This window comes from Rissa tridactyla, chromosome 18, assembly GCF_028500815.1.
Source record: "Rissa tridactyla isolate bRisTri1 chromosome 18, bRisTri1.patW.cur.20221130, whole genome shotgun sequence".
NCBI lineage: Eukaryota > Metazoa > Chordata > Aves > Charadriiformes > Laridae > Rissa > Rissa tridactyla.
Genome location: NC_071483.1, coordinates 627,447 through 640,386, shown reverse-complemented (window position 1 = coordinate 640,386; position 12,940 = coordinate 627,447). Strand labels below are relative to the sequence as shown.

The 12,940-nt window shown below is 60.3% G+C and overlaps 2 protein-coding genes across 6 annotated transcripts; both read right to left on the bottom strand.

Annotated features, from left to right (window-relative positions):
* Positions 1-42: 42 nt before the first annotated feature.
* CCDC28B (coiled-coil domain containing 28B) lies at positions 43-2,532 on the bottom strand. Of its 2 annotated transcripts, XM_054223806.1 has the most exons (6): positions 2,264-2,528; positions 1,673-2,105; positions 1,434-1,591; positions 1,201-1,355; positions 1,069-1,091; positions 43-252 (listed from the first exon to the last, which is right to left on the bottom strand). In XM_054223806.1, exons 2-6 carry the CDS (start codon positions 1,825-1,827, stop codon positions 195-197), a joined length of 549 nt encoding a protein of 182 aa, XP_054079781.1. In that variant the 5' UTR covers positions 1,828-2,105; positions 2,264-2,528; the 3' UTR covers positions 43-194. The 2 variants fall into 2 exon arrangements, with proteins under 2 accessions (XP_054079781.1, XP_054079782.1); XM_054223807.1 differs by lacking the exon at positions 1,069-1,091 and having other exon boundaries at positions 43-248; positions 2,264-2,532.
* A 1,522-nt stretch (positions 2,533-4,054) lies between these two features.
* On the bottom strand, positions 4,055-12,807 carry TXLNA (taxilin alpha). Of its 4 annotated transcripts, none has more exons than XM_054223803.1 (11): positions 12,612-12,807; positions 11,050-11,201; positions 9,704-10,042; positions 9,097-9,188; positions 7,944-8,114; positions 7,397-7,591; positions 7,100-7,219; positions 6,736-6,810; positions 6,123-6,215; positions 5,630-5,725; positions 4,055-5,225 (listed from the first exon to the last, which is right to left on the bottom strand). In XM_054223803.1, the coding sequence occupies exons 2-11, from the start codon at positions 11,165-11,167 to the stop codon at positions 4,875-4,877; spliced, it is 1,650 nt and encodes a 549-aa protein (XP_054079778.1). In that variant the 5' UTR covers positions 11,168-11,201; positions 12,612-12,807; the 3' UTR covers positions 4,055-4,874. The 4 variants fall into 4 exon arrangements, with proteins under 4 accessions (XP_054079778.1, XP_054079777.1, XP_054079780.1 ...); XM_054223802.1 differs by lacking the exon at positions 12,612-12,807 and adding an exon at positions 11,292-12,213; XM_054223805.1 differs by lacking the exon at positions 12,612-12,807 and adding an exon at positions 11,367-12,213.
* Positions 12,808-12,940: the final 133 nt, after the last annotated feature.

Sequence of the window (12,940 nt, the reverse complement as noted above, 5' to 3'; positions counted from 1 at the left end):
ACCGCCCCCCGTCACGGAGGGTCCCACCAAAATGGCGGCTGGGGGAGCCGGGGGCGGGGGGGGCGCCGCTGTCACGGCGCTGCGAGGCCGCTGTCGCCTCCCTCGGCCCTTCCGCGGGGGGGCCCCGCTGTGGGGCTCCCGGGGGGGTCCTGTTGGCGGCCACCCGCCTCCCCCCTGCCGGGCCGGGCACAGGGTCAGGGTCCGGCTGCGGCGTCCTCGGGGTCGGGGCTCTCGGCCAGGTGCAGCTTCTGTCTGAGCGCGGGTCAAGGGAAAGTGGTGTCCCCCTGCCACCGCCATCAGTGCCGCCGCCACCTCCATCGCCGCCAACCACCACCACCGCCACCTCCATTGCCAACCACCGCCAGTGCCACCTCCATCGCCAACCACCACTACCGCCACTGCCACCTCCATTGCCAACCACCGCCAGTGCCACCACCACCACCTCCATCGCCACCAACCACCACCCCTGCCACCTCCATCGCCAACCGCCGCCACTGCCACCTCCATCGCCAACCACTGCCACCACCACCACCTCCATCGCCAACCACCACCACCGCCACTGCCACCTCCATTGCCAACCACCGCCAGTGCCACCACCACCACCTCCATCGCCACCAACCACCACCACTGCCACCTCCATCGCCAACCGCCGCCACTGCCACCTCCATTGCCAACCACCGCCACTGCCACCACCACCACCTCCATCGCCACCAACCACCACCACTGCCACCTCCATCGCCAACCGCCGCCACTGCCACCACCACCACCTCCATCGCCGCCAACCACCGCCACTGCCACCTCCATCGCCAACCACTGCCACCACCACCACCTCCATCGCCAACCACCACCACCGCCACTGCCACCTCCATTGCCAACCACCGCCAGTGCCACCACCACCACCTCCATTGCCAACCACCGCCAGTGCCACCACCACCACTGCCATCACTGCCACCTCCATCACCAGCACCAACCACCACCACCATCGCCATCACTGTCACCACTGCCGCCATCACTGCCATCGCCTCCACCACTGCCATCGGTGCCACCACCACCCCCGGCCCAGGATACATGGAGCTGCTGAGCTCCTCCAGCTGCGGGAGGCAAAGGCTGAGGGTGAGGCGCCGGCGGGGAGGCCGGGGCCGGCGGGGATGCCAGCCATGGCGGCAGGGCCGGGCAGGGGACGAGGGGGGTGACACTCACGTGCGCCAGCAGCTGGTCCAGGTTCCTGTCGGCCACCGCTTTCTTCTGCTCCTCGGGGAGCTCCTCCACGCAGACGTCGAGGCCGAAGTGCAGCCGCGCCAGCTTCTCCTGCATCTCCCGCACGTGCTCCAGCTGCTCAAAGGAGCACTCCTTCCCTGCGCCCGTGGCCAGAAGCTGTCACAGCCCGCCAGCCCCGGCCCCCCGAGACCCCCCTGACCCCCCCAGCCCCTCACCGAAGGCCTGCAGCTTTCCCGAGTGGAAGTCACTGAGGAGACTGAGCAGCCCTCCCTCCATCTCACAGACGTCCGACACATCGGTGAGGAAGCTGTGCTGCAGCGGGGCCCCCCGCGCCGCCCCCGCGCCACCCGCCCGCACCCGCTCCTTGCTTGCCCTGCACGGGGGGAACGGAGAGGCTGGCATCGCAGGGACCCCGCACCGGAGGGTCCGGCGTCACCCCCGAGCCGCCACTGACCGCCTGAGCCGGGCACGCTGCCTGGGCGAGGGCAGGGTGGGCAGCGGCAGCGCGAAGGACGTGCTCTTGCTGGGGGGCAGCGGCCGCGGGGCCACGGGGGGCGCCGGCTGGGCCAGGCAGGCTTTGGGGCTCCGCTTCTTCCTCCAGTCCTCCATCCCGATGGGCGCGGGGACACCGGATGGACACAGCTCTTGGTGGCCCCTTCCCTGCGCGGGGCCTCTCGTCCCCGGGGAGGATCGGGGTCCCCTGGCGGGGAGGTGGCGGCGGCGGGAAGGCTGAGGCCGGAGCTGGGAACCTCTTTCCCTGGGCGCCAGCGGCCGGGCTCACGCTGCGTTATCCTGTCGTCTGCGCTGGAGCATGGCGGCGCGGAGCAAAGCCGGGGCCTGACGCGCGGCTGGGAGCCACCGGCCTGGCCTCAGCGTCTTCCCCAGCGCTGCAGAAAAGAGGATTTTGGCCACGCGTGCCCCGGGGCCCAGCGACCCCGGCTGCCCTCAGGGGCACAGACGTGGGGGGACAGTCACCCCCGGGGACCTCCGCAGCTGCGGGAGCCCCTTTGTCCGCAGCCTCCGGCCGCAGCGGGGGGGAACTGACCTGCGTGAGGCCCCGTCCAGCCTGCGGTGGCCGGCCCGGCCGTGTCCCCCGAGCCCACCGGACACCCGTCCTAGCCCTGGGGCCGGGATTTGCATTTAAAGGGAAAGGGAACTTCCTCCGGCCTGTCCCCAGGGCGGTGGCACTGCCGGACACCAGCTGCCCCAGCGACGCGCAGGATGACGGGGCCTGGCCCCAACCATGGCACCAGCGTCAGCTTCGTGCTGGCGTGGGGAGAGGGCAGGATCCGGCCCCGAGCCCCCGCCGGCCACCCCTCCAGCCCCCCATCCCGCCGGGATTTACCCCACGTCCCTCCGGCGTCACGGGACTCGTGTGACCGCAGGATCCATCACCGCAGGAAGGAGCCTCCCGCAGGGGCGAGATTAAGGACAGTCCCGTCCCCCGGCGTACGCAGAACTGAACGCAGCTTCTTATTTACATCCTTGCAGGACTTTAAGCCAAATCTTAGACATTCTGGATGCCAGGGACTGGCCAGTTGGGGGGTTTAACACCAGCAGTGCCCGGCCCCACAGGGCAGGGGGGTCGGACGCAGCCCACGGCTGAAGGAATGAGAAACAAGAGGCGGCAGCAGCGAGGTTGGGTGCATTTCTATTGGATACGAAGATACATACAATAGTCCCCGCAGAGGTTATCTGTACTGTAACAGGGAAAGGGCAAAAAAAACAAAAAAAAAAAACAAAAAAAGGAGGTTTTGTGACTTTCTAAGAGGTTTGTCTTGTACTGAAAGAGCGGAAGAGAAGTCCAGAGCCCAGCTGCAGCCCTCGCTCAACCCAGCTGCTGGGAACGGGGTGCTCCCACCAGGCCAGGGCGACATTCGCTTCCTCGGGGGCTGCTGCCGGAGGCAAACACATCCCTGTGCAGGAGGAAGCAACGCTGACAGCGAGGGGCTGCACGACAAAGCTACGCTCAGCTCCGGGAAACATCCCAGTGGATGTTCGAGACTGTGGCACTGCGGAGACTCCTTAGACCCCGTCTCTGCTGCAGACAGCCACCGCCCACGGAGGGAAGGGGGACGCAGAGGCAGCTCCCCTGGCAGCGAGGCAGGTCCTTCGCGATGGCACCGTACAATGGCGGAGAAAAGAAGCAAGAGCAGCTGCACTGCTGGAAGAGAAACCAAAGCTGTTGCGCTGAACACATCCACTGCGAGGAACGGCTCCGGCCGGCTCGCTTCAGCTTCAAGCAAAAGGGAGGCAATGCTGAAAATAAAGTCTGTCGTGAAGAGAAGCTGCAGCAAGGAGGTTTCCAAGCAAGTAAAGATCTCCCAAAAGAAGAGTGAAAAGAGAGTCTTGAGAAACTATGGAGAAATCGCCCAAGCGCCAGCAGAGCCCGCGTCTGTGCATAAACACCCTCCCAGCACGACAGGGTCCTTCGGGCGAGCGCTTCACCCTGCAGCAGAGGCCGCAGGGACCCTCCCAGACACAGCGGCACTTGGGACGCTCTTCTGAGAAAGCGGAGAGGCAAAGGAGAGAGGGGGGCTGCGACAGCACCAGCGCGGCCGGGCTGGAGGGCCCACAGGGGGTGGAAGGGACCAGCCCACAGCACGGTCCTCGCGCTGGTCCCAGTGATGCGGCACAAGCAGCAGGTCGTGGAGCAGACACAGGTTTTACCCTCCTGGAGCCCCAGCTCCGTGGACGCCTCGGAGACGACCCGCTCGGCACCGGGGGATGGGCCGGGGAGGTCCCGACGTGGGGGCAGAGGGGCTCAGGGGGAGCCTCCCCATCCCCTTGCACAACTGATCACACGCGCTTGTGCAAAACACTTGGGAATGAGACCTTTGGATTAACTGTTTAATACACTTGTGCACATGTGCGTATAGCAAAGAGGCAACTGTGAATCATAAGGCTATTGAGACATTGGCAGGTCCTGGGAAGAGCAGAGGCCCCGCGGGAGGACTGGCTGAACCGGGCACCCCCTGTTTCTCTGCTTCTTTTTGTCCCTGTTCAATACACGACAACCACAGAGGAGGGGTTTTCACCCCTCATTCGCACAGCTCACACACGAGCGAGATGTCAGCCAGGACATGAGGAAACAAGAGCAAGGCCGGGAGCTCGCTCCTGCCTGATGCAGAGGAGGGAGGGAGAATCCAGCGCTGGGAAACACTTTGGTTCTCCGCTGCTCAGCTCGTTTGCTTTCACTCAATGCGAGAGTCACTGTGAAGGTGGAGGCGGCGACGCACCCAGCTGTCCCAGCGCCGTGTGCCAGGGCAGATCCACGCACCCGCTTTTCCTCAGCTGCGCTCCGTTTTCGGGGAGCCGCAGCCTGCCAATGACACGGTCTTCTAGTGAACGGGCCGATCAGTTGAGTCTCCATATATTAGTTATTCACGCGCACGCAGGGAGGTGGGTCATTCTAGTTTTCATGTATATCCATATATAAAGTGTACGTTGCCCTGCACATATCATATATATATCATATATATATATATATATAAAAATTTTAAAAACCCTCCAAAACTAAGCTAGGAAATCTCAAATCCGCAGGAGGGCTGTCCTCTCACGCCTGTCCAAGGACCAGGAGAGGGGCATCAGCTCGAGTCTACGGAAACATTCACGTTACCCTCCCTCGCCCCACCTCTGCCTACCGCACGACGGGCTCAGTCAGAGCCCTGAGTGCCTTCCTCAGTCCCACTCTGCCCCAAGGCTCCTATGCTCAGTTCTCCCAGGCTCTCCGCAGGATCCGTGTTGTGCATCGGCTTTCCTGAGTGAAGGCAATCCTCGGCCAGGCGCTGCTCTGCTGGAGCACCTCCCGCCGCCGCCTCTGAGCCGTCCCGAGACGGGTCCTTCAAAGGCTCCAACAGGTCTGCGTCTGCCCGGGGCGCGTGGGCACACAGGTCTTGCACCTTCTTATTGAGGTCGTTGCGCTCCGTTTGAAGGGCTCGGCACAGTTTCTCCAAGCGCTGGATTTTCACCTGAAGCCCCTCTAACTCTTTGTCCCGAAGGGTTTTCTGCAAATAGAGAGGCAGTTCAGACTCTACCATGCTGGGGACAGACAGGCAGAAACAGGGAGAGATGAAACCTCAAAGGGAAAACACTTGTGACCAAGCAAACGTGGCATTCAAAGGACCCGATGCTATTGTCACTGCTTCTTTCTTCCGCTGCCCCCACAGAGGCCAAATGCCGCTGAGACTGACTTCTTCACGCACCTCTGCACTAATTAACCAGCACTTCTGCCACGCAGCAGAGGGCTCAGGCCATCACGTACAGGGAAGGAAATCAAGCTGAAGGGAAAAACACCACCCTGTACCCAGCCTGCCCGCAGTAAGACAGGAGCTGCCTCGGCGCCAGCCCAACGCCACACAGCAGGTCACCAGCCGCCCGCCCCCGCAGAGCACAGCCAGAGCCTCCTCACCTCCTCAGCCATTTCCAAGAGAGCCTTGTTGCTGCTCTCCCAGCGCGAGCGATACATAGTGGTCTCTTTCTCCAGCTTCTTGATTTTCTTAGTCATCTACAGAATCAGTGTCAAAAAGGGAACAAATAAGCCACAGGCAGAGCCGCTGCAGCCAGTTACATCTCACGTGTCCTCAAACGGGCACCCACTTTCCCAGTGCAGACAGCGAGGTGGGAAACGTCTCCTCGTGTCGCTGCTGCACCAGAGGGAAACACTGACCAGGCAACAACAAACCAGAGACAGGGGTGGTGCTGAGAGGGGACACAGAAGTCACCGTGCAGGGACAGTACCAATCTTCTATGAGCAGCCAGCTCGTGGCTGATTTTAATACCAGCAAAACTAAACAAAACTACAGAGCTGCGGCTTTTCCAGCTCGCAGAAGCATCGGGGAGAGACAGGCAGGCAGCGCCTCCAGCCCACACAAGCGCTGCTGGGCAGCAGAAGTGTTACCCACCTTCTCCATCTCCTGTTTAAACGTCGTGAACACTTCACTGCTTTTGGAAAGGGTGTTCTGGAATTCTTCAAACTTCTCTGTGTAGAGAGCCAGCTGCGGGGAGAGACAAGGTTACAGCTCCTCACCACGGCACCTCCCGACAGCCTTCCCCAGGAGAGGGGGGAGGTCGGCCAAGAACTGAGCTAGTTATCTTGTGACTGGACTTTATGACAAACAAACGGGCAGCACGGAGCTGCTCTGCCAAACATAGGTACCAGGGAATGTGGAAAAATTCTTTGTGAGGGAAACGTCCTCAGAGACCGTTGTGTTCTGCAAACATCTGGCCTCGGCAGGAGGCACTTGCTGGGTCTGATTCAGCAAGGTATGACCACACAACTGCTCCCAGCACTGGGAAACGCGCTGGTAAAAACCAAGGCCCCTTCCTCCCAGAAGGTGGAATTGCTGAAGGAAGCCTCAGCTCTCACCGTGCTGACACAGGCTCACCAACACCAAACCCAGCAGAAATCCTGCCCCTCCGTTTTACAGATTAAGGAACTCTGGGCTGTTCCCTGCTGAGGGAGGAAGGAAAACCAAACCAAATAACCAGGCTGAGCACACAGACTGAGTTACTCACCTGCTGCTTGAGATGGGTCTCCTGCTGCTTCATCAGCTCACACATCCTCTGCGATTCCACAGCTTCCTTCAGCAGCTAGGGAAGAGCAAAAGCAGTTACCCGGCTGCCACCGGGGAAGGCTCTCAGCATGCCCCTGCAGGCACTTGGCCTGGAGACGGGAGCGGGCTGGGAGAAACACAAAGAGCAGAGCAGGGCTCCAGCCTTGCTCCTGAAGGAGTGGTCACCGCTGGGCACGCAGCAGGCCTGGGACGGCCTGATCCAATTTGGGCTCTGCTGTTGGGATCCAAGAGCAGCCAGCCCCCACAGAGGGACAAGGCAAAAAGCAAAGTGCTCGCAACCATTAGAGAATCACTGTAAGACTTACAAAGTCCTTCTCCCGCTGGTGTTTCTCCTCTGCCTCCTTCAGCATTTCCTGCGCCTGCTGGAGCTTGGCGTCCACCAGCTGCTGCTGCAGGTCCTTGTGTTTGAACACCTTGTCGATGTGCTGCCAAGGGAACACCACCAGTCACTGACATGCCCGGCCCAGTCCTTGCTGCCCAGGCAACGACCCCAAGGGAAGATCCCAGAGGCCCCTTCTCCCCTCTGGCAGCAGAAACACGCTTCACTGGGCAGAAGGGATGTACCAGAGCAGCCCTACACCAGGTCTCCCGCCCTGACCCACCTCCTCCCGCAGCTCGTACTGCTCGATGAGCTTCTTGAGCCGCTCCGCCAGCTCCATGTTCTCCTGACGCAGCTTGGAGTTCCTCTCGTTGTGCTGCTCCATCTGCAGCTGGATGTCATTCAGCGTCACCTGGAAGTGGGATGTCACCTCCCTCCGCTTCTCCTCTTCCTCCCGCGTACGCTGGACACCCTCCTCCTGCGCGAGGAAGGCAGAGACAGCAGGGACACGTCAGCCTCTGTGCTGGGCAGGGTGGTGACCAAACTGCCCAAACTGTGATGCTCTGAACCCGCCCAGCCTCTAGCTAACGCTTATAGCAATCAGGAAGGGACTTTGGGCCTTTCCCCTCCCTTTCTCCCGTGAATATACCCTGAAATAACACTCAGGCGCTATGGATAATGATGGCTTAAGAGCAAAATTAAAGCACTGCCCCAGACGGTAGGCTGTGGGCAGTCATTGGTGAAGGTAAGTTTGCCAAAACGTCTCACAGCAAGTGATCCAAGCGCTTGGGATGAAGCAGCTCCTGGAATAGTGCCCAGGAGGCACTTGCCTTGAGGGTGCGGTTGTGTCTCTGCAGCTCGCGGCACAGGCTCTCCAGCTTGCTGCGGGCCAGGATGGCCTTGCTGTGCTCGCTCTGCAGGTGGTCCTTCTCTTGCACCAGCTGCGTCTGCTTCTTCTGCAAGATCTTCATCTGTTTCTGGGAGTTACGGTGCTCTTCCAGCTAGGACAGGGGAGTAAAGGGCACAGATGCAGCAAAACTCACCAGGACAACACGCTGTGTCCCTGTGAGAGAACATGGGGATCAAAGAAGTGCTCTCTGTGCTCCGAGAGGAGGACAAGAGCTTTATAATGCACAAGATGCCACATCTGAGCAGAGCCCAAGGTCCCCTGGACCAGGCCTTTCTCCTTCCTGAATTCGTGTCCTGCTGGAATCTGAAAGACTTGCACATTCATCCAGCACCTCCGTGCACGTGTTGCTCAAATGGGCAGACCTCCGAGCACAGGGAAAACCTGAACATGTCCACTGCGGACACGCGCAGACAGCCCCACACCTCTCCTTTGTACCACATCCATGCACAGAACCAGACCCATGCCCAGCTCTGGTTAAATGCGACATCGGACTTTGGGTGTGTTGTACGGCTGAACGTAGCCACACATCGCACTACGAGGACTCTGCCAACCACGCATTTCTTGCTAGGAAATTATCATCAGAAATGCAGCGACTGAGTGGTGCAGACAGGAGACGTATCCACGCGGTCCTCGGTCACAGCTGGGCCTGCCAACTCGCAGCTCAGCCCTGCCTGCAGAGAGACCGGGACACGCAGGCTCAGCAGAACAGACCTGGCCACAGTAAACTCCTGGGACAGGATGCGGCTTCCACATTAGAGAGGCAGAGAGAAAACAGATCTGAAGTCCTCTTAGATGCAGATTTGCCAAAAATACTCCTGTCCATGCTTACACTTCTGCAAACGACAACGCCTGGTTTGACCAAGGGTTGCCTGTCCTCTGATACTTGGATATCCAGCACTGCAGAGATCCCAGAACATACACTGCAAAGCTACACCCGTGTTCCTGGACTGTCCCTCCTGACATCAAGAAAAAAAATCTACAGCCATCTCCCGCCTCCTCGGGCAGCTCCCGCGCTCGCTGCTGCAGTGTCCTCCCCCAGCCCCAGAGCCTGGAACGCAGAAACGAGCACTCACCAGCTCAGCGTATTTCTTGCACAGTGCGGCTAGTTTCTCCTCTGGCGTGCTCAGGGTGTTCAGTGTCTGCATCAGCAAAGTGATTTCTTTACCTGGAATGAGGCGCAGAATTGAAATAAATAAATAAATAAAACAAAACCCCTTACACGACAGAGTTCTGGCACATAAGGGCGCAGACAGGAGAGACAAACCAGGTCTCGCAGCCGTGCCTGCCCTGGGCCAGAGTTACCATCTCCGGTGCCTTCTCAGGGCTCTGCCCCACAGATTTCACCACATACAGTGGGTGAACAATTGAAGCAGCTGGGGAGAGACCTGGTTTTCGCAGCAGGAAACCACCACTGGGCTGGCTGAGAGAGTTGTGTCCAGCAGACGAGAAATCCACTGAATTCAGAGGCTGCAGCAGCACCCAGGGGCACTCAGCGCCTTTGCAGCACTCGGGACGTTTCCTCGCATACCACAAAACAAGACGCCGTATCGTTTCCAAATACCGCTGCACATCAGGCACCCAAGGCGCTCATTTCACCAAGGGCAATTAGTGCAGTCTAAAATCAATGTCGGCACTGAAGTTCTCAGGCTGGCGGCACAACCAGAGCAGGGAACCTCTTACCTAGGCCCTTGGCTTTCTTCTTTTCCTGAGCCTTCTTCTGATCGCGCTCTCCACACTCCTCGCCAGGTCGAAACTCTTCGGTCCCCTTCGTGGTTTCCTTCTCCCCGTTCATCTCGGGGCCGCCCGTCTCCTGGTCACCGTTCCTCGGGGACTCGCTACGACACTTCTCAGCTTCTTCTGGCTCCACAGGCTCACTCTGCCCGCCGTCCTCGCCTGGACCCTCCTGGCTGGCATCCACACAGTATGTGTTCAAGATGTCCTCAAGCTGTCTGCTTAGCTCTTCGGAGACGTCACGCACGGCAGGCCGGGAGGACTTGGTGTCCTCCTGTGCAAGAGGAGCTGTGGGAGACAAAAGCATGAGACTTCCCCCACACCGTCTATTCTCTGGCCTCCCTAAGCACACGGCAAAGGGAAGGATTCCCGAGCACCCCACTGCACCCAGGGGCCGGCTAAACTTCCAGCAACATAAGCTGCTTTGTTCTGGCCGCGTCTCCAGCCAGCTGCCCTGACAATGGAGGTGCATTCCTAACAGCCTCTCTTTTGATCACGAGAGCATGACCAAGCCCCTGACATCTGTCAAGAGCAAAAATTGCCCCCCCTCCCCACCATCCTTTAACGAAAGCAGGTTGTGCATGAGCTTTCCCTCATAGGAACTGCCTGCTAATATCCCCAGAGCCAGGCTTTTTTACATTACAATAGATTTTTAAACCTGGGTTAGCCTCTCTCCTCACACACGAGAGCAGCTGTACAGCCTCAGATCAAAGGTGTCTTGTCCCCAACAGCAGACGCTTGGGGAAAGAGCAGGCAGCACATCCTTCGGTACGCTTTGCTTCCAAAGCTTCTCCAAATGAGAGAATCGCAGCAGCTCGTCATTAAGCTAACTCTACTGGCTGTGCGTTTCCTACATCGCATTTACTAGGCACCAGAATACAAGGCAGGGTTAATTTTAACCAAACGCCTACTCGATTAGACCTGGCTTTCGTCTTCCAGAGTTATTTTTATGAAGCGCCAGTAACGGGGCAGGTCACTCAACGCTGTCCCAAGGAAAGAGTTGTCTCACATTTTCTCTAAGGAACACTTAAGGCCTAAGCAATGATTAACAACCCATCGTTTTCAGGTGAGAATCAACCCCACGCTTCGGTCAGGAAGCGGTAACTACAGCTGCACACACATAGAAATAGGAAGAAACCAGGGGCTTCTACCTGGAAATCACAGCTGCTCTTATACCGGCCAAAAGAGCTGGATACAACGGCTCACCCTCATGCGCAGAAAACACCAGCCCGACTCTCTCCAGGCTGGAAACCTGCCCTCGCGCATTCCCCACACCTCGCCCCGGGGACCCCCACCTTCCAGGGGTGCCACGGCCTCTGGCGAGTCGCCTCCCTCCAGCACCAGCCCGCTGCTCATTTTGGAGGAGTTAGCAGGCCGCGGGGCTGCTTTGGTCTCCGCGCCTTGGTTCTTCATGGTGACTTTTCTTCCCGCTCAGTTTTGACAAACCCTAGAGAAACAGAAACAGCAACTACACTTAATTTTAAATGATAGCAGTTTGGAGGATTTTAGGAGTCATCAACGTGGACTGGGAAGGAACCTGTTCTCGGCAGAGGCTGCCACCCACAGCTCCGCGCTGAGGAAAGCATCATTTCGTGTTCGATTTGCACCTCACCACAAAGGTCTCTGTGTCAGGACAACTGCTCTCCAGGCGAGGAGAGCTGGAAGCAGCCCCTCCTCGGGCAAGGCAGCACCTCCCGTCTCACAGACAGCACGCAGCTTTCCTAACCCTCTGGGCACAGCATTCCCAGCCCTGGCTGTCCTCCCGCCTCGTCCGCACTGTGTTTTACTGTTGGATTTCATTTTCAGAGCGGTCTGTGCACACGGACAGAGAAACCCCCTCCCTGCGGCAGGGCATCCAGAGACCAGAGCCTCAAAAGAAAGGTCAACACTTACTAAAACCGCGTGCGTGGCTGAGGAGAGCCCACAGCTCCCTGGCAGAGCTGCTGCTCAGCGTCGAAAAGATTAACCAGCACCGCCATGAGCCAACGCCAACAGACCGAGCCCAAATCCTGGCTCCTCTCTCCTCATCCTCTCTCCCTCCACAGGGTATGTATGTTCTCACCCTTCCCTCCCGCACCCTCTGCTCTAGTAATGACGCTAATTAGGGAGCGGAGGCAGCCGATGCTCCTGGTCTAGAGGCAAGGGATTGTTGCCAGCGAAGCGCAGAGCGGCTTTTCTTGCCGTTTTGCAGCAGTTACACAGGGACCTCGGCTTTTCCTCGGAGAACAGCCCAGGACAGGGCTCACGAAGGAAAAAGGCAAGAGAAAATTAGCGGCGGCGGCAGCCAAGCACATGTGTCATCCACCCACGCACGGGCTGGCGGCCGTGCCCGCTCCCACCGGGCCTGCCAGCCCCGCCGCACGCCCCACACCTGCCCCACAGCCTCGGGCGCTCCTTTTTTTGCCTCCGCTGCTGTAAATAGCGCAACTCCCGCCCGTTTCCCGAGGCTCCGCCGGGCCACAACCGGCCCCGCAGCACCCCAGGCCCCCACGCCCCGGGCGGGGGGCGGCCGCTGCCCCCCTGCCTCGGCCCTCGACATCCCCCGACGCTTTTCGGCCCTCGACCCCCCCCCCCGGCCCCCTCTCGGCCTTCACCCCGCCCCCCCGACACGGGCTCCGCGGCAGCCCCTGCCCTTGGCACTGACACCCCCCCAATGCCCCCTCTCCTGCGCCCCCCCCCATTACTATTTTCACCCCACCCCTAATTAACACCCACCTCCCGGTCCGTATCCCCGTGCCCCCCGGTGACTACCCGCCCTCCCCTCCTGGCACCCCCCGGCCCGGCGCTCCCCCCCCCCGCCCCCGCCAATGCCCAGCCTGCCCCCCCGCCCAGCACCGCAGTGACGTCATGCACGCACCCCCCGTGGCGTCAGCGCCAGCGGTCTGACGCAGGTCTCCCCTCTCTCCTCAGCCAATCAGCGCGCAGGAGCCGGCGGCTCCCCGGTACATGGGAGGGCAGGGGGGTGGGAGGAGGGGGCGGCCCCTCGCCGGTGCCGGTGCCGGTGCGGTGCCGCCGCCGCGCTGAGGGAAGCGGCTCCGACCCGGGCCTCCCCACGGCCGCGCGCTGCGCATGCGCCGGACCGCGCCACCGCCCAATCAGCGACGGGGAACCGCGGGGGCTGCCGGGAAACACCGGGGAGAAGCGGGAGGGCGCTGCGGACTACAGCTCCCGGCATGCCCTGCGCGG